Source organism: Pseudorca crassidens, chromosome 15 (assembly GCF_039906515.1).
Source record: "Pseudorca crassidens isolate mPseCra1 chromosome 15, mPseCra1.hap1, whole genome shotgun sequence".
In the NCBI taxonomy this organism is placed as follows: Eukaryota; Metazoa; Chordata; class Mammalia; order Artiodactyla; family Delphinidae; genus Pseudorca; species Pseudorca crassidens.
In genome coordinates this window covers 59471158-59499002 of record NC_090310.1, presented here as the reverse complement: position 1 = coordinate 59499002, position 27845 = coordinate 59471158, and the positions used below count along the sequence as shown (strand labels likewise).

The 27845-nt window shown below is 37.5% G+C and overlaps 1 protein-coding gene across 3 annotated transcripts in view; it reads left to right on the top strand.

The window, feature by feature from the left end:
• The window catches only part of ATRN (attractin), a 175929-nt gene that overhangs the window by 22009 nt on the left and 126075 nt on the right, over positions 1-27845 (top strand). For all 3 annotated transcript variants that reach the window (XM_067707613.1, XM_067707611.1, XM_067707612.1), the window contains exon 2: positions 26798-26881. In XM_067707613.1, coding sequence (XP_067563714.1) covers positions 26798-26881 — 84 coding nt within the window. The remainder of the gene's footprint in view (positions 1-26797; positions 26882-27845) is intronic.

Genomic DNA, 27845 nt, shown 5'->3' with positions numbered 1-27845 from the left:
GCTGCATTGGGGCTTAGTTGCAGCACGCGGGATCTTTCATTAATTGTGGCACGCAGGCTTAGTTTCCCTGTGGCATGTGGCATTGCAAGACAGATTCTTAACCACTGGACCACGAGGGAAGTCCCAAATAAGTATCTTTAAATGGAAGAAACTTTGTTGTGGCAGGGTCTGTCAAGTATTTGAACTCCTTTTAAATTATATGCCAAAAGTCAAATGATAGTCTTTCATCGAAAATTCGTTTTAAGTATGTACCAGGCAACAGTAGAGTTATATCTGCCTTCAGTTTTGTTGTAAGCAAAAAATTGGAAACCACCTGACTTTCAAAAGGATTTGTTACCTAGTCATTAGGAGTAAAATTGCTGGGTCAGAGCACTTCAATTTTAGATATTACTAAATTGTTCTTAAAAGGGATTGGTCTAGATTTTACTCCCATGTTTGGGTTCATTTTACTCGTTCATGTTTGGGTGTTCTAGTTTTTTTTTTCACTCCAATCTGATGGGTATGAAATTGTATATGGTGGTTTTATTTCGCATTCTCTTGATTACTAGTAAGAGTGACTATCTTTCAATATGTTTAAAGGCCATATTTCATTTATGTTCATTTGAATTGCTTTTCCTTGCCTTTTGCCCATTTGTCATTTGGGTTGATTTTTAAATTAGTTTATAGGAGTTCTTCATATATTCTGTATATTAATCCTGGGATTATATATGCAGCAATGATCTTCTTTTAGTAAATGGCTTATTTTATTTTACAGTTCAAAAATTTTACCTGTAATTGATTGGATAAATAATTGATAAGAAGGAACAAATATTACAGAAGAATTCTGAATATTATAAGCAGATACTTCCCTGTCTAGGATGCGGAGCTTAATTTCTCTCCACTGCCCTCCTTAAGTATAGGCAGTATTTAGTGACTCTTATCCAAAGAGTAGAATATGGAGAGGGGAAAAATAGTAACTTTACAGTGGAGAAACTTGGCAAGCACTACCTTGACCAAATGATCAGGGTTAACATTGCTGTGGTAAAATGTGTTGATATCATGTGCCCCCTGATATGATGTGATTAGGAGGGTATGTTGCTTCTGTGGCGTTTTTCCCAAAGCCCCGTAACCCCAATGTAATCATGAGAAAAACATCAGACAAATTGAGGGACATTCCACAAAATGCTTGATAGTACACTATCTCAAAACTGTCAAGGTCGTGAAAAACAAGGAAACACTAAGAAACTGTCATAGACCAGGGGGGAGACAAAGGAGACATGATGAATAAATGTAATGTGGTATCCTGGAACAGAAAATAGTATATTAGTGTAAAAACTGGAGAACTTCGAATAAAGTCTGGCGTTTAGGGAATAGAAAAGTACCAATATTGGTTTCTTAGTCTGGCAAATGTATCATAGTAATTTAATATGTTATCATTAGGTGAAACTGGATAAGAGGTGTCTGGGAATTCACTGTATCATCTCTGCAACTTTTCTGTAAATCCAAAATTATATTTTTAAAAAATTTATTAAGAAATTTTTACTTAATTTTGTTGAATCTAAGATGCCATCAATTATAAGATACACCATTATTTTATGTACTACTAAGAAAGAAAAATGTTTCTAGTATTATTAAGATATTGGTATCAGTTCTAAGAAGCACCTTGATTTCAGAGATATTAAATGAGAAAAGAAAGGCATGTCTTTGAACAGATGAAATATGGTCTTTTCTTAAATTGGTAATGCATTCAAAAGCTACAAAGGGATATATGATAGAAAGTTTTCCTTTCCCTCTCTGGGAATAGTCTGTCATCAGTTGTGTAGCTTTCCAGATATGTTAGCAGCATATATAAACAATTGCATATTTTGTATGTTCTTCCTCCTCCTTTTTACATAAGAATGGCATATTTCCCCAATGATCTGTACTTTGCTTTTCCCTCTCCATCCTCACTGAGCAGCATATCTTAGAGATTCATACCAGTACATTTGAAAAAAAAATTCTTTGGTATTCCATTGCCTGGTTGTGTCTTAATTTATATAAAGGTGTTGAATGACCTTGTATCCATGTCATTTCACACATTTCTGGGTGTATTTTTAGGTTTAGTTCTCAGAAGTAAAATTGCTTTATCAGAGGGATATGTGCATTTTAGATTTTGTTAGGTATTGCCAAAAAGCTTTCCAAAAAGCTTTCCATAGAGATTTAGCCAACTTACATTACCACCAGCAATTATGGCTTGTCTTTAACTTTCTTTATGGTGTGTTTTTAACAGAAATTTAAATTTTAATGTAGTCAATTTTATCACTTTTTTTCCTTTATGGTTTGTGCTCTTTTTGTTATATTAAAAAATTCCTTTCCTTTACTGACCTTGTCAAGATATTCTCCTGTATTTCTTCCTCAACGTTAAAAAATATTTGCTTTTTCATTTTTTTTTTCTTTTTTTTTTTTTTTTTGCGGTACGCGGGCCTCTCACTGTTGTGGCCTCTCCCGTTGCGGAGCACAGGCTCCGGACGCGCAGGCTCAGCGGCCATGGCTCACGGGCCCAGCCGCTCCGCGGCATGTGGGATCTTCCCGGACCGGTGCACGAACCTGTGTCCCCTGTATCAGCAGGCGGACTCTCAGCCCTTGCACCACCAGGGAAGCCCTGCTTTTTCACTTTTTGATCTTTCTTCTACCTGTAATTTATTTTTATGTATAGTTTGTTATGACCTAATTTAGTTATTTTTATTTGGTAAGCAGTTGTCCCAGTCCCATTTATATAATAGTATACTTTGCTCCCTACAGATTTGAAATACACCTTAGTTACATAAAACTTCAAATTTCTCCTGGTTGTTTTTAGCCCTTTGTTCCTTTTATTTCAACAAAAATCCTTGTTGAGATTTTTGATTGGAATTTCACCTGATATTGAGATTAGCCTGGAGAAGTTCGTCATGTTTATCAATAGAGTCTTATCATCTAGAACATGCTTTATATTTCCACTTATTTAGATACCTTTTATGTCTTTAAGTAAATTGTTATAACTTTTTTCCAAATGGTCTCACATACTTTTATTGGATTTACCCCTAGATGTATAATTTTGTTGCTGTTGCTAAACCTAATTGATTACTGTAGTACATAGGAATGAAATTTTTATTTTTATTTTTATCAGTATTATCATTATAACAGTAAGCAATATTTAGCTCATAAGTCTCTATGGTTATCTGGGTGACTTGGCTGATCTCTGGTGAGTTTACCTGTATGGGTCTAGGCAGGAGCTTAGCTGGGCTTATCTGGTAGGGATGGGGTGTCGAAACTCTCTAATCCTCCTTGAACCAGAAACTCTCCGATTCTTACCATCGTTGTGATGGTAGAAATGCAAAAGCAGAATTGATTTTCTTATATATTGAACTTATATCTAGGAAACCTTCTGAAATTCTTGTAGTACTTAGAGCTTGTGAATTCTACTAAGTTTTCTATGTTGATAATCATGCTGCCAATAAGTTGTAATAGTTTCTTTCTTTTTTTAAAATAAATTTATTTATTTTTGGCTGCACTGGGTCATCAATGCCGCACGCGGGCTTTCTCTAGTTGCGGCGAGCGGGGACCACTCTTCATTGCGGTGCACGGGCTTCTCATCGCAGTGGCTTCTCATGTTGCGGAGCATGGGCTCTAGGTGTGTGGGCTTCAGTAGTTGTAGCACGCAGGGTCAGTAGTTGTGGCTCACGGGCTCTAGAGCGCAGGCTCAGTAGTTGTGGCGCATGGGCTTAGTTGCTCTGCAGCATGTAGGATCCTCACGGACCAGGGCTCAAACCCGTGTCCCCTGCATTGGCAGGCGGATTCTTAACCACTGCACCACCAGGGAAGCCTGTAATAGTTTATTTCTGATCTGTATACTCTGTGCTTCTTTTTCTTGTCTAATTATTGAATTGTTTAAGGTCTATAGGACATTGTTGAACAGTCTTGTTTCTGACTTCAAAGAAATCTTCTAGAATAGTGCCTGGCACATAGTAGGTGACCAGTGATCATATAGCTTTTGTCCTTTAATCTGTTAATGTGTTAAGTTACACTGATAGACTTCCTAATTGTTTGACCATCCTTAATATCCCTGAAATGAACTCAATTTGGCCATGATATATTTTTTAATGTAGATTTTCTGGATTTGATTTGGTAATATTTTGTTTTGGGTTTTTATATCTATGTTCATGAGGTTTTCTTTTGGCAAGGGTATCACATTTTGTCTATTGTCTTTATTTTGTCTTCACCCTTAAATGCAGATATGTTTGGGGACAGAATTTAAGACCGTCTGTATAGAAGACTGGCCAGTTCAGGGAGTTGGGCTGAGCTACTGTAGGAATAAGCTTGGATGAGAATTTAATCTAGGGCATCATTGGCCTAGGGATAGAAGAGGGACAAAATGGGGAGAGAAGAGGGACAAAAATTGGAGTGGTTTTGTAGGCTGAGTGAATGGGGTGAGGTAAAGGAAGAGTTGATAAGTTTTGAAAGGTAGGGTGGATGATGACAAAATTGTGGGGGGAAAAAAGAAAAACCAAGAGGTAAAAAGAAGTGGATTTAATTACTTAATTTTTTTTTAATTACTTAAATTTTTAATACAGGAAATATTAGTCTGAAAGGGGTCTGGCTTTGTGCTAGAAATATAGTTTGGGCAGTTGTTATCATATAGACGCTAGAGGAAGCTGTGAGTGCATATGGGATTGCATCTAGGGGGATCATAGAGAACTGGATTCAGGACAACTCCAAGGACAGAGCCCAGGATTTGAGCAAAGGAATTGTCCCTTTTATGGAGTCTTTCAAGGTAGATGATTTATTATTTTTTACAAATGTGAGGGATCCATATTACCTTGTGGTAGTTTTGATTATCATTATGGATGGTTATAGTAGGATATTCTAAACATTAAAGCATATAGCACTCATGATAGTTATAGATTTATTATTTTTAAGTAATTAGGACATGTGCTTAATCTGTTACATTTTAGGGCTATTACTATAAATTTTCATGATGAACTTTTCTCATTGTATGTTGATTTTAAAGAATTATTAGATCAAAAATTTCTAACTAAAAATGAAAGTTTAGAATGTAGAAATATTTTTAGTATTGGTGTCAAAAATTCAGCCACTTACTTCAACACCTAGATTCCAAGATTGTATGTGGAAGATTTGTTCTTAATTCAGAGTATGTATTAGAATCATTTGTGGAGCTTTTAAAGACACTAATGCAATGCTGGGTCCCATCTGAGAGTGGTTAGTGTTGTGGCCCTATCATTTATCGTTTGTTTTTTAAGCCTCTATGGGTGATTTTGTTGTATACTCCAGTTGAGAACCCTATATCATGGATTTGGGCAGGGGCTAAATTTGTCAGTGTATTTTTTTCTTGGTTATATAGTTAACTTCTTTGCTTAATACTGTGACAGCAGAGGCCAGAATACCAGCAGATTAGTTGATCTGTCCTCCTCAGTGAGACTACTTGCATTTTTATGTGAACTTGAATTATGAAACAAAATTCAATAGCAGGTTAGTCTGAGCTCAGCTTACTAAGAGGACTAGTTAAAAAAAATATGGTATGTCCACACAATGGAGTACTATAAATGGAGTAGCTATAAAAAGGAATGAGGATAATCTACATATCAGTTATGTGGTCATCTCAAGACTATATTGTTAAATGGAAAAAGCAAGGAGCAAAACAATGGCATTGTATGCTACTAGTTTTCAAATAAGGAGGCTATACAAATATATACACCTACATTGTTGTGTATATACATAGACCAAACAAAGGAATGATAAACCAAAAACTAAGAAAAATGATTACTCTAAGGAAAGGGAGGGAATGGGGTGGCAGAAACAGGTATAGAACCTAGACTTCTGAATGTACTTTGTGGATTAGGTTTTAGAATCATGCAAATGCTTTACCATATTATAAAACAAAAATGAAATAAAATTAGAGAAAAAAGGTAATTCCTAAATGCAAAATGAAACGTGAACCTAAATGTATATCAAGTTTGAGGCTGAAGCACATAGAGACTATTTCAGGTCACCTTGAAGTATAGTAATTTGGATGTTTCTAGTGGTGTATACTCCCAAGGATAAGGAACTGCAAAGATATCATAAACGGTTTCTAGTAATCGTATAACTGGTAGTAATATTGGTATTGTTATTCTGGAGGTGTGTATCATAAAGTAAACAAGTGAATACTTATATTGGATTGAGACCCTAGATTTTTGAATGGAAAAGAGATATAATCAGAGAGTTGGGTAAGAATTCTAGGATCCTAAATTTGAGTTGGAAATGTCAGTATGAGCTCATGATGTATTTTTTCCCTTTTAAAAATGTATTTCCTAATTCTCTCTACTGAAAAATCTCAGAAATTAAGCTAGGTAGCATTAAGCACTTCTAGTGTCAGACTTTGTTCTCTTAAAAAATAGTTCTCACTAGAAGGAACCTGGGGTACATTGGAAAAATGTCTTATTTCAGGTTGGAGTCAGAAAATCTATAGTATGAGCCTGGAACGTATTATCGTATCACATCACAAGCTATTGGGGAGATTTCTGTTTCTATCAATGGCAGAATAGCTTTTTCTAAGGCAGCACTCCAACTGAGAACAACTAGAAAAGCTGGAAAAATATTTTTTTTAAAGTTTGTTTGGAGGCTTTGGAGAGTGAGCAAGGCAGACAACAAGGACTTGAGAGGCCAAAATTTTGGAGAAAAGGAGAGCACAGAGGGGTGAGGCCAACTTTTGGTATAGGTTTCCCCATGGAGTGATTGGCTGATTTGAAACATAGCTAAGAGGTTGAGCAGAAAGTGGTGGCAGAGAGGCTGAGATTCTAAGCAGAGATTTTGGTAGTCATGCAGAATTGGGGGACAGAATTGGAGTTCAGAGCTTGCAAAGAATGACAGGCACTGGAAAACACCCCAAGCTTTTAGCTGAGAACCCTTAAGGATAGACTACACTTTATGCTTAAGGGTGAACTCAAAATAGATCAGCTCTCAAAAAAAGCTGAAGCCAAGCTTTCAAATCACCTCAATCCTTGATTGGATTAAGATCTGTTCCTAGCTTTGTTGCTTGCTAGAAGCAGATATAAATCTTCTCTGGAGGAAGACACTGTCATCAATCATTGATTCAGGTTATCTGTATAGTTTTTATATACTTAGTGATAATATATGATGTATTTATATGTAACTATATATAGTATATATTTATAATGTGGTAAATATTTATAAAACTTAGTCTGGCATTCAATTTAAAAAAAGATGTATAAAAGTGAAAGAACTGACTGAAAATCAAGAGAGAAAATAGATAATTGAAAAGACCCATAGGGAGACTTCCAGTACAGATGAGATGGTATATACCCATTTTTCCCAGCTAAATCCAACTATAAGTCCTGGAATTTGTGCAGAAGACAACCAAAGGAGAACTGTGAATGGTTCTAGGAAGGTGATCTGGTTCAGGACCATAGGACTGAAAGAACAGCATAGCCATAGCATTTTGCATTCCCCCCACAAAAGAAGGCCACTTAGTTCTGGTGTTTCCTGGCCTCCCCATCCTGACCTAACAACAGAACACAGTCCAGGTAGGTTCATGCCTCCCCTGAATCAAATGGGAGTCCCTCTGAAAACATCATGCAAATTCGATACCATTGGCAAGGGGGATCAACTATGAGCCCCCACTGAATATGAGTGCTGAGGAGAAGCATACTCCTTCCCACCTGTCTTGAGACTTCCCTTTTCTGCTGAGAGATATCAAGGCAGGTAGGCAGAACTGACAAGAGAGACTCTGCTACAGTAAGCATTCTAGTCTGAGAAGCATCTTTCTCCTTGAGGGCTTGAGACTCTCCTCCCCAACCCAAAGACCCCAAGGTGGGCACTACTGGCAAAAAGGACACAGCTACAACTGGCCTAGTCCTAAGTCTCTTTGGCTGTGTGGGCTTGAGCTGCTTCTCCCCTGCCCAAGAGACACAGGGGCAGATGGGTGGAACTGGCAAGAGGGGTCCAGCTGTAGCAAAGGGCACATTCTGGGAAGCCTGTTTGTCTCTGTGGACTCATGACTTGCCTTTACTACTCAGAGACACTTGGAAACTGAGGGGAAACCTAGGGCCATTACAGACTTTCCCCACCAAGAGGCACTTGGCAACACTCCTTTCACCCCCTCAGGCAGCACTAGCAGGGACCAGCGGGAGCCCAGTGGTACCAGATAAACAAAGCAAGCCAAATAAGACCACAAAGGCTCTGAAAATTAACCTGCCATTTGAACAATAGCCCAGAAAAGTAGGCCAAGATCCACATGCTAAAACTAAACAGGGTGACAACCTGCTAAAATAAAAGATTTAATAAGACCCTATGTTAGTGATGTTCTAACATAATAGACAAAATATTCAAGATACAATAGAAAATCACTCATCATACCAATAACAAAGGAAACTGCAACTTGAATTAGAAAAGGCAACAGACACCAACACATGGTGAATCAGATGTTGGAATTTTCAACTAGCTGTTATAAAAATGCTTCAAAATCAATTTAAAATATCTTGAAACAAAAAAACAAAATCTTAGCAGCAAACCAAATAAAATTAATTAGAACCAAATTTAAAATGATATTAGAACCAAATGGAAATTTTAGAATTGAAAAGCACAGTAGCAGCAACAACAATGAAAAAGTGGCTGGATGGGCTCAATAGTAGAGTGACCATGAATAATAGACGGTAGCATCAGTAAACCTGAGAACAAAACCATAGAATTCACCCAATCTAAACAGAAAATAGACTAGAGAAAATGATCTATGAAGGACAAAAGATACAGCATTCGTGTTATTGAAGTCCCAGAAGGAAAAGAGAGAATGAGACTGAAAGAGTATTTGAAAGAAATATGGCTGAAATTTTACCAAATTTGGCAAAAGAAACAAATCTACAGACCCAAGAAACTGTGCAAATCCCATATAGGATAAACCCAAGGAAATCTACACCAAATGCATCTTGAATTAAACTCTTGAAATCTAAAGGCACAGGACACAAGATTAATATACAGAAGTAAACTGCTTTCCTGTGTATCAGCAATGAAGAAGTAGAATTTGAACTTAGGAACAATGCCATTTACATCAGCACTCCCAAAAGTGAAATACTGGGGATAAGTCTAACAAAATATGTATAAGATCTATATGAAGAAATCAACAAAACTCTGCTGAACAAAATCAACAAAGAACTAAATAAATGGAGAGATGTTGCTTGTTCATGGATCAAAAGACTCAGTGTTGTCTTTTGATCTAAGATCAGTTCTTCCCAACTTGATCTATAAATTCAATGTAATCCTATTCAGAATCTTAGCAAATTATTTTGTGGATATTGACAAACTGATGCTAAAGTTTATATGGAGAGACAAGAGACCCAGAATAGCCAACATAAGATTGAAGGAGGAGGGCAAAGTTTGAGGGCTGACACTACCTGACAGCAAGGCTTACTATAAAGCTACAATGGTACCACAAGACATTGTGGTATTGGTGAAGGAATAGACAGATAAGTGGAATAGAGTAGAGGGCCAGAAACCTAAAGACAAAAAAAAAAGTCTTGAAAGTAGCCAGGTAGAAATGATGCAGTACCTATGGGGAATATCAATTCAAATAACAATAGATTTCTCATTTGAAACCATGGACGCCATTGGAAGTGGCACAATATTTCAAGTGCTGAAATAAAAGAACTGTCAATTTTGAATTCTGTATCTAGCATAGTTGTCACTCAGGAAATAAAGGGAAATAAAACATTCTCAGGTGATGAAAAACTAAAAGAAGTTGTTGCTAGCAGACCTAAAGAAACAATAAAGGAACGAATCGTGGAGCGTCAGGAAAGAGATGATGGAGAGAGTAGAAATATCGACGCATACAATAATAGACTCTCCTTTTCCTCCTGAATTTTAGCAGTCATTGATGATTGAATCAAAAACATAAAACCCTTTGATACTAAATATGATGGTAGTAAAGATAAAGGACCTAAATGGAAGTGAGGTTTCCATACTCCACTCAAAGTGGTAAAACGTTATTACTAGAAGATTGTTGGGCTTCCCTCGTGGTGCAGTGGTTAAGAATCTGCCTGCCAGTGCAGGGGACATGGGTTTGAGCCCTGGTCTGGGAAGATCCCACATGCCGCAGAGCAGCTAAGCCCATGTGCCACAACTACTGAGCCTGTGCTCTAAAGCCCACGAGCCACAACTACTGAGCCTGCATGCTACAACTACTGAAGCCCACCTGTCTAGAGCCTGTGCTCCACAACGTGAGAAACGACTGCGATGAGAAGCCTGTGCACTTCAACGAAGAGTAGCCCCCGCTCGCCGCAACTATAGAAAGCCTGTGTGCAGCAATGAAGACCCAATACAGCCAAAAATAAATAAAATAAATTTATTTTAAAAAAAGATTGTTATAAATCACATATGTATATTCTAATACCTAGAGTAACCACTGAGAAAACTATACAAAAAGATAAAAACAGTATACATAAGTCAAGGTAAAATCTTTAAAAATGTTCAGATGACCCACAGGAAGGCAAAAGAGAGAAACAGAAGAATGAGATCCAGAGAAAACAAATATAAAACAACAGATAGAGTGGAGACTTAAGCCTTAACATATCAGTAGTGATGAAAAAACGTGACCAAGTTATATACTGCTTCTGGGAAAGTCACTTCAAATTCAACAATGTAGTAGGTAGAAAGTAAAAGAATGGAAAAATTATACCATATAAACATTACTTTTAAAAAGAGCAGGAATGGCTTTATTAATATTTTATAGATTAGATTTTAGAGTATAGAAAATTGCCAGAGACAAAGAGAGACATTACATAAAGATAAAAACAACAGATTAAACATTGGCAGGGATTAAGGATAGTGAGTGTGTGAGGAAGATGTGGGAGGCAGGTGTGTGTGGTTATTAAAGGGCAATATGAGGAATCCATGTATTTTTGGAACTGTGCATATCTTGACTGTGGTGGTGGATACATGAGTCTACACAGGTGACAAAATTGTACAGAACTTACACAAACACACATACATGTACACACATAAGTAAAATTGTGGAAATCTGAATAAGATTGATTTATCAATGTCAGTATTATGGTTGTGACATTATACTGTAGTTTTGGAAAAGTGTTACTATTTGAGGAAATTGGTTAAAGTGTACAAGGAATCACTATTTTTTCTAACTGCATGTGAATCTGTTATTTCAACTAAAATTTAAATTATTTAAAAAAAAGAGGCTCAGGGAGACTAAGAAGACATAATAACTAAATGCAGTGTAGGATTCTGGATTGGCTCTTGGAACAGGAAAAGGACATTAGTGGAGGCACACACACACCAGGAAGCCAGCAGTTGTAATGATTGGAAACAGGCTTTGAGATAAATAATAACTATTTTTAAGAATTTAAGTGACAAGATGAGCAATTTCATCAGAGAATTAGAAAGTATAGAAAAGAAATTAGTGGAAACTGAAAATACATTTACTGATTTTAGGAACCTTAGACACAGATGAAGAGAAAATCAGTGGGTTGCAAAATATATAGGAATAAAATAACTGGACAGAAATACAGAGAGACAATACAAAGGGGTGAAAAATACCTGATCATTCCCTCTCTCTGTATGTGTGTCTCTGTCTCACACACACAAACACACTCACATACACAGTTTATTTCCTTGAAGCACTTGAGAATAAGCTGTGTGTGTGTGTGTGTGTGTGTGTGTGTGTGTGTGTATGTGTATGTATGTATCATGGCTCTTGACCGTTTAAAATACTTTAGCATGTATTTTCTAAGAATAGTGATTAAGAGACGTAAGATTTAAGTCTTAAGGTATAGTTTTCACCATCAGTAAGTCTGACATTGATATAATGCTTTTATCTACTGTTTGTACTCCCCATTGTCAACTGACCGAATAATGACCTTTCTGTCATTTCCCTGCCTCCAGTACAAGATCCAGTCTAGGGTTAGGTATTGCATCTGATTGTCATGTCTCTTGAGCCTGCCTTAATCTGGAACAAGGGTCAGCACACCTTTTCTGTAAAGGACCAAATAGTAAGTATTTTTGGCTTTGTCTCGATCACAACTGCTCACTTCTGCTATTGTAGCACTGAGCAGCCATTGCCAGTAAGTGTGCAAAAGATTGTGGCTGTGTTCCAATAAGATTTTCATGAACAAATGGCAGGCTGGATTTTGCCCAAGGACTATAGTTTGCCAGCTCCTGATCTAAAACATTTCTACTGCCTTTCTTTGTTGTTCTTTGTTGTTTTTAATGATATTGGCATTTTTTCATAAATACAGCCCCCCGGTTTTATTCACTTTTTAAAATTTTGCTTTTGTTTCATGTTTCCTCATGGTTAGATTCAAGTTATGCATCCTTGGCTGGGATGCTGCTTAGGTGGGGAGGTATCCTTCTCACGGTATCACATGTGGAGGCATACAATGCCTATCTGTCCCTTATTTTTTATATTTTATTTTCCCGTTTGAGATACTGTCTTATTTTTCCACTAATTCCTCCTTGCAACCGTTAAGCAATATGTGAGGAGACGCTTTAAGACCATGCACATATCCTGCTCCTCGTCAGATTTTCTTCCTGCTTTTTTACATCCATTGATATTAAAAATACTTTAATACTCCTCTCTCAGTAACTAACAGAAGAAAGATTTGAAAACACTTGGCCTAATTGACATATAGAGAATACTGCACTATACAGTTACTGTACTCTTCTAATGTTCATGAATCGAAGAAGAAACCACCCCAGTAATTTGAAAATATTTCAAACCGGATGGTAATGAAAATATTTTATCTCAAAGCTTTGGGATACCACTAGTGCCATGCTGAGAATGAAAGTTACAGCTTTAAATGCATACATTAAAAAAGAAGAAAGATTGAATCAGTGATCTAAGTTACCAACTCAAGAAAATAGAAAAAGCACTACAAAATATAAAGCCATGGGAATGAAATAATATAGATAAGAGAAAAATTAATATAAAACCTATGCAATACAGAGGCTTAACAAAGGTAAGCATTAAAAGACTAGTAAAATTGATAAACTGCTAGAGAGATTGATAAAGAGAAAAAGAAACAGAAATTACTGATATCAGTGATGATAAAGGGGCCATCACTATAGATCCTACAGACATTGGAAAAATCATATGAGGATATTATTAACAAGTTTATTCCAATAAATTTGAAAAATTTAAATGGAGTGGTAAACTCTAGTAAAACTAATTTACTAAAAAGACAACTCCAGGCCCAGATGACTTCAATAGTGAATTCTTGCAAACTTTTATAGGACCGATCTTACACAGACTCTTCTAGAACATAGGAAGAGAGGTGAAATCCATTGTTTTTATGCAGCCAGCATATATTTGTTATCAAAACCTGACAAAGAAGGAAAGCAGCAGGTCAGTCTAACTTACAAACATATTAAAAAAAATTTAAAAAAATATTTGCAAACTGTATCCAGCAAAATATAAAAAGAATCATGACCAAATTGAACCCAACTTTGGGTTTCTTAGATTTGAGAAATTCAAGGTCGATTTAACAGAATAAAGGAGAAAAACCAAATGATCGTTTCATTAGATGGACAGTTTTTTAAAAAGAAAATAGAGTTCAGTACTCATTAGTGGTAAAAAAGAAAATCTTTAGTTTAAAGAATAGGGACTTCCCTGGTAGTCTGGTGGTTAAGACTCTGCACTCCCAATGCAGGGGGCCCGGGTTTGATCCCTGGTCAGGGAGATCCCTGGTCAGGGAACTAGATCCTGCGTGCTGCAACTAAGAGCCCGCATGCCACAACTAAAAGATCCCAATGCTGCAACTAAAAATCCCACATGCCGTAACTAAAAGATACCACATGCCACAACTAAAGATGCCACATGCTGCAACGAAGATCCAGCATGTGGCAACGAAGATCCCACGTGCTGCAACTAAGACCTGGTGTAGCCAAATAAATTTAAAAAAAGAAAGAAAGAAAAAATAGAAAATTACTTCCTTAATCTGGTGAAGACTTCATACAAAGAATTTAGGGTAAATATCACACTGTAGGGTGAAATATTGAAAGCTTTCACCTGAGATGGGGAACAAGACAGGGATACTTACCATTACCAGTTCTTTTCAGTGTAATAATGGAGATCTTAACCAGTTGTAATAAGACAAGAAGATAACAAAATATAATTAAAATGTTAGAAGAAAATAAAATAGTAATTTTTTTTACAGATAATATGCCTGTATTGTTCATAGTTTTTGCCTGGGATAACCAGGAGAATGGTGTTCCAATCATAGAGATGATAGTTTCGTTGTAAAAAATATATGCAGTTGGTACTTAAGGCTTTGAGACAGTTTGAGATCACTTACCCAGTGAATTTAGGTAGAGAAGCAGACTGAGGTTGGAGCCTTGGGGCATTCCTACATTTAGATATTGGGATAAGCAGTTGGACTTACTAAAGGGGACTGAGAAGAAGCTGCCTGTGAGTCCAGAGTGTAGGGTTTGGGAAACCAAGTGGAGAAAGTGTTTTAAGAAAGAGGGAGGCGCCCTGATTTCGAACTATATTACAAAGCTACAGTAATCAAAACAGTATGGTACTGGAACAAAAACAGACATATACATCAGTGGAACAGAATACAGAGCCCAGAAGTGAGTTCACACTTATATGGGCAATTATCTATGATAAAGGAAGCAAGAATATACAATGGGGAAAAGACAGCCTCTTGAATAAATGGTATTGTGAAAACTGGATAGCTACATGCAAAAGAATCAAACTGGACTACTCTCACACCATGCACAAAAATAAATTCAAAATGAATTAAAGACTTAAATATAAGACATGAAACCATAAAACTTCTACAAGAAAACATAGGCAGTATGCTCTTTGACATCACTCTTAGTTTTTTTGGATATGTCTCCTCAGGCAAGGGAAACAAAAGCAAAAATAAACAAGTGGGACTACATCAAACTAAATATCTTTTGCACAGTGAAGGAAACTGTCAACAAAACAAAAAGGCCACCTACTGAGTGAGAGAAGGTATTTGCAAATGGTATTTTCAATATGAGGTTAATATCTAAAATATACAAAGAACTCATACAGCTCAATATGAAAAAACAAAGAAACAACCTGACTAAAAAATGGGCAGAGGATCTGAATAGACATTTTTCCAAGGAAAACGTACAGATGGCCAACAGCACATGAAAAGATGCTCAACATCACTAATCATCAGGTAAATGCAAATCAGAATCACAATGAGATATCACCTCATACCATTCAGAATGGCTATTTTCAAAAAGACAACAAATAACAAGAATTGGTGAGGATGTGGAGAAAAGGGAACCCTGTGCACTGTTGGTGGCAATGTAAATTGGTGCAGCCACTATGGAAAACAGTATGAAGATTCCTCAAGAATTAAAAAGAGCCACCATATGATCCAGCAACTCCTCTTCTGGGTATTTTATCCAAAGAAAAGAAAACACCAATTAGAAAAGATATATATATATATATCCCTATGTTCACTGCAGCATTATTTACAATAGCCAATATATGGAAGCAACCTAAGTGCCCATCAATAGATGAATGGATAAAGCTGTGGTGTATAAATGCAATGGAATATTACTCAGCTGGAAAAAGAATGAAATCTTGCCATTTGTGACAACGTGGATGGACCTAGAGCATATTATGCTAAGTGAAATAAGAGAAAGACAAATACTGTATGAGTTCACTTACATGTGGAATCTAAAAAACAAAACAAATAGAGTTGTATATACAGAGGACAAACAGGTGGTTGCTAGAGGAGAGGGGAGTGGAGGAGGAAAAAATAAGTGGAGATTAAGAGGCACAAACTTAGAGTTGCAAATGAATCACAGTTATGAAATGTACAGCGTGGTGACTATAGCCAATAACTATGTAATATCTTTGTATGATGACATATTGTACCTGGACTTATCATTGTGATAATTTTGACATGTATAGAAGTATTAAAACACTATGTTGTGTAACAGGAACTAACATAGTGTTGTAGGTCGATTATACTTCAGAAACAAACAGAAAAAGAGATCAGATTTGTGGTTACCAGAGGCAGGGGGTGGGGGGAGGGGGAATTGAATGAAAGTAGTCAAAAGGTACAAAATTCTAGTTACAAGATAAGGAAGTACTAAGGATGTACATGATACATTTAATTAACGCTGCTGTATGTTATATATGAGAGTTGTTAAGAGACTAAATCCTAAGTGTTCTCATCACAAGGAAAAACTTTGTTTTCTATTTCTTTAATATTGTATCTATATGAGATGATGGATGTTCACTAAATTTATTGTGATAATCATTTCATGAAGTATGTAGGTCAAATCATTATACTATACACCTTAAACTTAGGTAGTGCTGTATGTCAGTTATCTCAATAAAATTGGAAGAAAACAAAAGATTAAATGCAAAAAAAAAAATAAAGAGGGAGTCATCAGCTACTTCAGATGTGTAAGAGAGTGAAGTAAGAAGGGATCTGAGAAGGAAATAAGGGATCTGAGAATTTACTCCTCTATCCCTTAACAGAAGGATTTCAGAGGAGGGGTGAGGGTTAGACCCCATTGGAATGGGGTTAAGAAATTACAAGGTAAGAGTATTGTCAGCGAGAGTAGATAATTCTTTATGGTTTTTTCTTTGTTTGTTTTTTGGTTTGTTTGGGGTTTTTTTTGGCTGCGCTGTGCAGCTTGCAGGATCTTATTTCCCATACCAGGGATTGAACCCACACCCTTGGTAGTGAAAGCATGAAGTCCTAACCACTGGACCTCAGGGAATTCCCAACAGTAGATAATTCTTAAGAAGACCTTTGTTGTAAAAGTAAAAAAAAAAAAAAAAAAAAAAAAAAAAGTAGGGAATAGCTTGAGAACATGAGAAGGGAGTTTGTTTTTTAAGAAGGGAATCCAGCAGCTAGTCTTAGGCTTATCCAGTAGATAGAAAAAGTATAGCATGGGGTTTAGAATTAGGTTTGTTCTGGTGAGGCCCTTGATTGAGTAGAGTTTTAGAATTCTGCACCCAGGTAGAGGGTGTGACCCTATCCATTGTAACTAGGGTTAAGGCAAAGTACCTGCATTTAGTAATGGTAAGAAAATATAGGTCTCTCCTGATTTATTTCTTCTTTCCACAGCTATTCACTTTGTGTCATTAGGATGCCAGACACACTTCTAGGCACTAGAAATAATGAACAAAGCAGACAAAAGTCCTTGCTGTCATGAAATTTACATTCCACTGGTGGTAAATAGATGTGAAACAAGTGAAGTAATCAATTGATTGTCAGCTAAAATTGAAGAGAGGGAAGAGGGTTTGGAAAGGTGAAAGATAATAAGGTATAAGAGAATTGGCCAGGGAAATGAAAGGATTGATTGTCCCACAGTGCTTGGAACCTACTTGAGATATGTGTTTATAAATGTAAAGTGAGACCAGTCAGCACAGTGTTGTGTCACTAGCCTTATTTAGCTGCTTGGTTTCATATACAGAGTAAGCAGAGAGTTGGATTCAGTCAGGTTTAGGGTTTGCCATATGTATAACTGCAGTTTATTAAGATACTATTGAGGGTAAAATGCACCCTTATGTACTTCTAAGAAAGAAAAACATTTAAACTACGAACTGCCATTGGTTTTACAATGCATCCTGATATCTGAGCTGTTAAGAAAAACATGTTCATCTTGGAGTTGCACAGTCCAATATATTGCTGAAGGGGTATATTGCTGAGGCTGTGGGAATACTGGGAGACCTGAGAGCAGAGAAGATTTATACCTAGATGATGGAAGTGTAAGATGGTATAACCACTTAGGAAACAATTTGGCAGTTTCTTTAAATTTACGTGTATATCTATACTTTGATCCAATTATTCCTTTTTTATGTTTTTATCCAAGAGAAATGTCCACACAAAGGCTTGTGCACAAGTGTTCTTAGCAGCTTTGTTCATAAGCATCTATAACTACATAATCCAAGTGTCTATCAACAGGAAAATGGATAGACGTGTTGTGGTATATTCATACAGTAGAATACCACACAGCAATAGGAAGGAACAAACTATTGATACACACTGTACTCAGAAACATGCTGATCGAAAGAAGCAAGGCACAAAAGTGTCTCTGCATGATTCCATTAAATCAGGTTCTATAAAATCAGGTTCTATAAATCAGGTCTGCAATGATAGAAACAAGATCAGTGTTGAGAAGGAGTGCCTGCAAAGAGGTCTGAGGGAACTTTGGGGGGTGACAGAACTGTTTTATATCTTGTTTTGGGGTTTTATACGTGTATAAATTTGTCAAAACTTACCAAATTGTACATTTATGTTGGCTGCATTTTATTATATATAAATTACTCCTCATTAAGGTTGATTTAAAAATTTGCTTGGAAGGAGTCAAATCAGTATAGCAGTCATTATTCTAAATGTGAATAGATTATACTGTGTCAGTAAAACTGTCAGACTAGGTTGAGAAACAAAACCTAACCACGTCCTGTTCAGAAGAAACAAACTTTTGCTCTCTACCCTTGACCTCACTGTGGCCCCCAGGTGTGCCATGTGCTTTCCAGGACCTATGGTGGAGTAGAAGGACATGACCTCCCCCCTTCTCATGGAAAAACCAAAATCATGGCTTACTGCTGAACAACCCCTGACAAAAAAATTTTGGAGTCTATCAAAAAAGATACCCTACATCCAAAGACAAAGAAGAAGCCAGAACAAGATGGTAGGAGGGATGCAATCACGATAAAATCAAATCCCATACATGCCAGGTGGGCAACCCACAAACTGGAAAATAATTATAAAAATAATTATACCACAGGGGTGAAAGTTCCGAGCCCCACATCAGGCTCCCCAGCCTGGCAGCCTGGCAACGGGAGGAGGAGCCCCCAGATAATCTAGCTTTGAAGGCCAGCGGGGTTTGATCACAGGAATTCCACAGAAGTGGGGGAAACTGAAACTCCACACTTGGAGGGCATACACAGGATCTGGTGCGCACCAGAACCCAGGGAAAAAAGCAGTGACCTCATGAGAGACTGGGCCAGACTTACCTGACAGTATTGGAGGGATTCCTGCAGAGGCGGCAGGGAGTGGCTGTGACTTGCTGAGAGGACAAGAACATTGGCAGGGGCAGTTCTGGGTAGGACTCATAGGCGTGAGCCCTCTTGGAGACTGCCATTTTCTCACTACGACCTGGCCCCACTCAACAGCCTGTAGCCTCCAGTACTGGAATGCCTCAGGCCAAACAACCAGCAGGGTGGGAACACAGCCCCACCCATCAGCAGACAGGTTGCTTAAAGTCTTCCTGAATAAACAGCTGCCCAATAAACACACCCCCTGGCATGGCCTTGCCCACCAGAGGAACAAGACCCAGCTCCCAAGACCCATTGGGCAGCTACCAGTCCCTCCCACCAAGAAGCCTGCACAAGCCTCTTAGCGTCATCCAACACGGGGCAGACAGCAGAAGCAAGAAGAACTACAACTTTGCCATCTGCAGAATGGAAATCACAATCACAGAAAGTCACACAAAACGAGACAGCAGAGGAATATATCCAGATGACGGAACAAGAGGAAAGCCCAGAAGAACAACTAAGTGAAGCAGAGGTAGGCAATCTACCTGAAAAAGAATTTGGAGTAATGATAGTAAAGATGATCCAAGACCGTGGGGAAAAAAATGGAGACACAGATGGAGAAGATACAAGAAATGTTTAAAAAAACCTAGAAGAACTAAACATACAAACAGAAGAACAATACAATAACTGAAAAGAAAAATACACTTGAAGGAATCAATAGCAGAATAACTGAGGCAGAAGAATGGATAAGTGAGCTGGAAGACAGAATGGTAGAAATCACTGCCATGGAACAGAATAAAGAAAAAAGAATGAAAAGAAATGAGGACAGTCTAAGAAACCTCTGGGACAATATTAAACACACCAACATTCTCATTTTAGGGGTCCCAGAAAGAGAAGAGAGAGAGAGAAAGGACCTGAGAAAATATTTGAAGAGATAATAGTTGAAAATGTCCCTAACATGGGAAAGGAAATAGTCACCCAAGTCCAGGAAGCACATAGTGTCCCAGGCAGGATAAACCCAAGGAGGAACACACTGAGACACATAGTAATCAAATTAACAAAAATTAAAGACAAAAAATATTAAAAGCAACAAGGGGAAAGCAACAAATAATGTACGAGGGAATTCCCATAAGGTCATCAGCTGATTTCTCAGCAGAAACTCTGCAGGCCAGAAGGGAGTGGCACGATATATTTAAAGTGATGAAAGGGAAGAACCTACAACCAAGAATACTCTACCCAGCAAGGCTGTCACACAAACAACCAAAAGGTAAGAGAATTCAGCACCACCACAACAGCTTTGCAACAAATGCTAAAGGAACTTCTCTAGGCGGAAAAGAATAGACCACAACTAGAAACAAGAAAATTACAAATGGAAAAAGCCCACCGGTAAAGGCAAACATATGTAAAGGTAAGAAATCATCTGCACACAAATATGATATCAAAACCAGCAATTGTGAGAAGAGGAGAGAACAAATTCAGGATACTGGAAATACATTTGAAATTAAAAGACTAGCAACTTAAAACATCTCGTTTATATAGGCTGCTATATCAAAACCTCATGGTAACCACAAACCAAACATCTACAATAGATACACACACAAAACAGAAAAAAGAATCTAAACACAACACTGAAGTTAGTCATCAAATCAAAGAGAAGAGAACAAGAGAGGAAGGGAAGAAAAAAGACCTACAAAAACAAACCCAAAACAATTAACAAAATGGCAATAAGAACATACATATTGATAATAACCTTAAATGTAAAAGGATTAAATGCTCCATCCAAAAGACGTGGACTGGATGAATGGATACAAAAACAAGACTCTTACTGTCTACAAGAGACCCATTTCAGATCTATGGACTGAAAGTGAGGGGATGGAAAGTGTATTACACACAAACAGGAATGAAAGTTGGAGTAGCAATACTCATTTCAGACAAAAAAGACTTTAAAATAAAGAATGTTATAAGAGGCAAAGGACACTACATAATGATCCAAGGAGAAGATATAACAATTGTAAATATATATGCACCCAATATAAGAGCACCTCAATATATAAGGCAAATACTAACATCCACAAAAGGAGAAATTGACAGTAACACAATAATAGTGGGGGACTTTAACACCCCAGTTTCATCAGTGGACAGATCATCCAGACAGGAAATCAGTAATGAAACACAGGCCTTAAATGACACATTAGACCAGATGGACTTAATTGATATTTATAGAGCATTCCATCCAAAAGCAGCAGAATACACATTCTTCTCAAGTGCACGTGGAACATTCGCCTGGATTGATCACATGCTGGGCCACAGAGTGAACCTTGGTAAATTTAAGAAAATTGAAATCATAGTAAACATCTTTTCTGACCACACACTATGACAGTGGAAATCAACCATAAGAAAAAAACCGAAAAAACACAAACATGTGGAGGCTAAAGAGTGTTACTAAAAAACCAATGGATCACTGAGGAAATCAGAGTAAATCAAAAAATACCCAGGGACAAATGAAAATGAAAGCAAGGCGATCCAAAACCTATGGGATGCAGCAAAAGCAGTTCTAAGAGGCAAGTTTATAGCAATACAGTCTTACCTCAGGAAACAAGAAAAATCTTAAATAAACAATCTAACCTTATACCTAAAGCAAATAGAGAAAGAAGAACAAACAAAACCCAAAGTTAGTAAAAGGAAAGAATTCATAAAGATCAGAGCAGAAATAAATGAAATAGAGATGAAGAAAGCAATAGAAAAGATCAATGAAACTAAAAGTTGGTTCTTTGAAAAGGTAAACAAAATTGATAAACCTTTAGCCAGACTCATCGAGAAAAGGAGGGAGAGGTCTCAAATACAAATGACACCACAGAAATACAAAGGATCATAAGCAACCAATAAAATGGACAACCTAGAAGAAATGGACAAATTCTTAGGTATAATCTTCCAAGACTGAACATGGAAGAAATAGAAAACATGAATAGACCAATCACAAGTACTGAAATTGAAACTGTGATCTAAAAACTTCCAGCAAACAAAACTTCCAACAAACAAAAATCCGTGACCAGATGGCTTCACAGGCAAATTCTATCAAACATTTAGAGAAGAGTTAACACCTATCCTTCTTAGACTATTGCCAAAAATCACAGAGGAAGGAACACTCCCAAATTCATTCTGTGAGACCACCATCACTCTGATACCAAAACCAGACAAAGATACCACACAAAAAATTACAGGCCAATATCACTGCTGAACATAGACACAGAAATCCTCAAAAGAATACAAGCAAACCAAATCCAACAGTACATTCAAACAATTGTACACCATGATCAAGTGGGATATAGCCCAGGGATGCAAGGATTGTTCAATATCCGCAAATCAGTCATTGTGATACATTACATCAACAAATTGAAGAATAAAAACCATATGATCATCTCAGTAGATGCAGGAAAAGGTTTGGACAAAATTCAACACCGATTTATGATAAAAACTCTCCAGAAAGTTGTAATAGAGGGAACATATCTCAACATAATAAAGGCCATGTATGACACACCTACAGCTAACATCATACTCAATGGTGAAAAGGTGAAAGCATTTTCTCTAAAATCAGGAACAAGACAAAGATGTCCACCCTTGCCACTTCTATTCAGCATAGTTTTGGAAGTCCTAGCCACGGTGATCAGAGAAGAAAAAGAAAGAAAGGGAATCCAAATTGGAAAAGAAGAAATAAAATTCATCGTTGGCAGATGATATGATACTATACATAGAAAATCCTGAAGATGCTACCAGAAAACTACTAGAGTTCATCAATGAATTTGGTAAAGTTGCAGGATGCAAAATTAATACACAGAAATCTCTTGCATTTCTATACACTAACAAGGAAAGACCAGAAAGAGAAATTACAGAAACAATCCTATTTACCATTGCATCAAAAAGTGTAAAATACCTAGGAATAAACCTATCTAAGGAGGCAAAAGACCTGTACTCCAAAAACTATAGGACAGTGAAGAAAGAAATCAAAGATGACACAAACAGACAGAAAGATATACCATGTTCTTGGATTGGGAAAATCGATATTGTCAAAATGACTATACTACCCAAGGTGATCTACAGATTCATTGCAATCCCTATCAAATTACCAATGACATTTTTCACAGAAGTAGAACAAAAAATCTTAAAATTTGTATGGAGACACAAAAGACCCCAAATAGCCAAAGCAATCTTGAGAAAGAAAGACAGAGATGGAGGAATCAGGCTCCATGACTTCTGACTATACAACAAAACTACAGTAATCAAAACAGTATGGGGACTTCCCTGGTATCACAGTGGTTAAGAATCTGCCTGCCAATGCAGGGGACACGGGTTTGAGCCCTGGTCCAGGAGGATCCCACATGCCACAGAGCAGCTGGGCCCGTGCACCACAACTACTGATCCTGTGCTCTAGAGCCCGTGAGCCACAACTGCTGAGCCCGTGTGCCACAACTATTGAAGCCCATGTGCCTGGAGCCTGTGCTCCGCAGCAGGAGAAGCCACCTCAATGAGAAGCCTGCGTGCAGCAACGAAGACCCAACACAGCCAAAAATAAATAATAAACTAAAAAATATATATATATAAATGTTACCATTAAAAAAACAGTATGGTATTGGCACAAAACCAGAAATATAGATCAGCGGAACAGGATGGAAATTCTGTTAAATGTTTATCTTGGTGGGGAGAAGGGGTGGAGTGCTTGGGGAGATCAGTGGACAAGGGAGAATTGTCCTTTAGTTGACCCAAAAAAGCCTGTCTGATCATATCTATTCACTACCTGTAAAATTATGTAAATGTGTATGTTTAAAGATATGAAGTAAATATTCAAAATTGACCTATATTTTCTCCAAAAGGGATGCAGATTTGCAAATATCTGAACATGTCCATGTGAAGTCTGTAGAAATTCTTAGAAACAAAAGAAGCATAGTAGAAAGCCACAAAACTGTTTGAACTACTGGGAAATTTATTTACCTGTAAACCTGGGGTGGTCTCTGTGGCTGTTTGGTGTGGCTCTTCAGGGACCTTGGCACTCCTTTGATTTGTCATCCTTGGTGTTGGCTTTGTGTTTAGACTCATAGCGTGATGGCTGAAGTAAAATCCAAACATAGCAAAGTCCAGAGGAAGAAGGATGGTCTCTTTGGATGTCTGTCTGTCATAGGCTGGGTTTCTTGGAAGCATTTTCTGAAATGGAGTTTGGGGTACAAGTTAATTATAGCATCTGTGAGAGGAAGGGGCAGGAAGCAGAACTGGGCAAAGGAAGAAGTTGAGCTTCAATGCAGGCCTGACAAAGGAGAGTTCTGGGGTAAGGATTGCCTGCCAGAGTTGTCCCATGTTAGACTGAAAAATGCCCAGCCTTTATACCCACTCTGTGTGGGCTGTGCTGGGAAGGGCATGACCTAGGGCAAGGCAGCTCCAATGGAACTGACAGCTGGATGCTGTCTGTTGACCACACTCATTTCTGCAGCTGGCAACAAGTCTTATTGAAGAGGAGATCTAGGTGTTGTAGCTAGGAATGAGGAAATATTTCCTAGAAACCCTCCATCAGACTTCCCCCTCACATCTAAGATTAGATTACATGCTGTGACAGAAGTAGTAGTCTTCTCTTCATTAGTAAAGAGTCCTGATTTTTCACAGAGTATATGGTCATCTGGGATAATGGCTATATTTCTCAGCCTCCCTGTACATTTAGGTATGTCTAATTTTTGGCTAGGGGGTAAGTTGAATTGTCATGTTTGACTTAGAGGGCAGGGGTATGTACCTTGTTTTCTTTCAACTCCTTCCTACTGTGTAGAATATGGAAATAATAACTGGAGTTTGTGCAGCCATCTTGGATTATGAGGTGGAAGCACATGTTGAGGATGACGGAGCAACAAGATGGCAGAACATTAATTAGCTCCCTGATGAGCATAGAAATGCTTTATGTGCTCCAGGTTGCTTATGTTTGGACTTTATATCTTTTTTTTTTTTTTTCAGTACGCAGGCCTCTCACTGTTGTGGCCTCTCCCGTTGCGGAGCACAGGCTCCGGACGCGCATGCCCAGCAGCCATGGCTCACGGGCCTAGCCGCTCTGCGGCATGTGGGATCTTCCCGGACCGGGGCACGAACCCGTGTCCCCTGCATTGGCAGGTGGACTCTCAACCACTGCGCCACCAGGGAAGCCCAGGGCTTTATATCTTGGTTAAAGCCATTACTATTTAGGTTTTTCTGTCAGTTGCATTAGAACTTAATCTTAACTAATACACATTTCTAATTGGCAAGGGGCACAGGAAACCATGATTGGCTTAGACTAATATTTTGGGAATGGAATGGATGTTGGGGAGTAAGACACAGAGACATTTATATCAGGCAAGTACAGCAGAGAGAGAGAGAATGCAAAGAAGTCAAGAGATTTGCAGAGGATGATAATTGTGATGGACCCTGGAATCATACCTAGGTAAGTGAGAAAGTGAAATGTGTGAGTGATGAACATAAAGAAGTGATAGTTGTGTGGATTGGAGGTCGGGGCTGAAGATTCATTGGAGAGGGAGAATTAGGCTAAATGAAGTAGAGAGAGCAGAGATGGTGGTCAGAGTGTAGGTCGCTTTAAATGGAGATTTTATGGTAGAGTTTTCACTCCTAACAGCAGGGCTGAAAAGAGTGGGTAACTAAAGTGGGGTAGAGGAAAAAATTGTTAATGGTGAAGTTAAGAAATGGAGAGGCTGGGCTTTGGATGGGACATCTTGGATGTGGCTGAATGGAAGGCAGTGAGCTAGATGCTGATATCTGGAGTGGGTGGAGAGGAGTAATTGGGATGTCAGTAGATAACTCAGCAAGTAAGGGAGGCAGATCCAGAAGAGAGCATTTGTTTCAGAAAGGCTGACATTGTTGATGGAAGAGGGAGGAAAAGTGATCTGGAAACAGCAAAGAGGAAAGAAATAGCATTGTTAAATATTAAAAATTTCTACATTTCTAGTATATATTTCTACAATATATACTAGACATAAACTGAGAAAATATGTTTATAGTACATTTACCATACAAATGGGAGCTTCTTAATATAAATAGCGCTCTTAAACATTATTTTGAAAAAGATAACTTGGTAGCAAAGTGAGTAAAGAATATTGAGTCTTAATTTGCAAAGTAGAAAATGCAAATGACCAAAACACATGAGAATCTTCATACATTAGGGTTAGTACTAGTAAAAATATTAATGAGATACTAAGATGTACCTGTCATATTGGCAAGACCTAAAAATATTGATAAACTTCAAGCTTGGCATGTGTGTGGGAAGTCAGGTGCTGATGTGCACTGCTCAGAGTGTGGTAGATTGCCACTTCAGAAGAAGCAACTAAATAGCTGTGGTGGGTCTGTTGTGTGTTGTGGATTGATGTGCTTGCGCATCATAGTTATGCTGGCCACAGCGTTATTTATTGCATTTACACATTTTACTTGTAATGGTAACTGTGTGGCCTTGTTTTTTAAAAACCAACTGATATTTATAACTAACTTCTTGTGGCCATTTGTATGGAAACAAAGTGTGATTTTCCCATCTCAGCTAGAAAGATGTATGTTTTTGTTCATTCCTGTTGTTTTTAATGTATTTGTATCCCCTTTTCTTAAGTATATGGCATGAATTTGTTTCATCCAGATTTGTGTAATCTGTGTATAACTATCCAGTCTTTTTCTTCTGGTCATAGTATGCATCAGTGTACCCACTTGGATTGTATTGAGAATTAAGAAAGATATTATTAATATATGAAATTTTGATGCATTTAAATTTTTTTATTTTTTGAATTACAGACTAACTGGATCTTCTGGGTTTATAACAGATGGACCTGGAAATTATAAATATAAAACAAAGTGCACATGGCTCATTGAAGGACAGTAAGTAGTAATGGCTAAGTTTTTTTTTTTTTTTTCTTCAGGATAGAGCTCATTGTGAGATTACTTTTCCAACATGTAAAATTAACAATCTGTGGCAACTTAAAATATTTTTTATTTGGTAACCTTTACTTTGACAAGTGAATTTGATTTTCTTATTTTTCTTAATCTTCAATGTTAATTGAAAAAAACTTCTGTGTTGATTTGCAAATGAATTATACACACCAGAAATTTGTATATTTTCAGTTGTAATAGTTAAAAAACTGTTACAATATTTTATTATGGTTGAGGTATATGAAGAAGATTAGACTTCACTTGAATATGTAGTAGGGAAGGGAAGAGATTTTAATAGGCCTACTTATTTATTTATTTACTATTTTTAGTGATTTAACATATGGAAGTTTATTTCTTCCTCACATAACAGTTCCAAGGCAGGTGTTCCTGGTCAGCAGGCAGCTTTCTTCCCATTGGTAGTAGGACCCAAGCTCTGCCATTCATTCATTAGCTTCAGTGTTGGCTAACTGCAGCCAGCAGGAGGGGAAGGAGGAAGTACAGAGAAAGCAGACCTGCTTCTTAAAAGCTTCTTGCAGAAAGTGTCACATGCATTCACTCGCATTGCAACCATTAATAACCCTTTAAAATAATTGTGGACAGTCTTAGAAGACTGGACCAAAACTGGACAAGTGGTAATTTCTTAAAACTGAATTGCAGTGTGGAATCTGAAATGATCCTAATGAACTTTTAGAACTTGTTAAGTTAAAACTGGTTTTCTATGGGACTTCCCTGGCGGTCCAATGGTTAAGACTCCACGCTTCCACTGCAGAGGGCATGGGTTCGATCCCTGGTCAGGGAACTAAGATACCACATGCCGTGTGGCATGGCCAAAAATAAAAAAAAATTTTTTAATTGGTTTTCTTGTACTTTAAATAGATCTTTAACCCATGCATGATTTTGTAACATTCGGAAA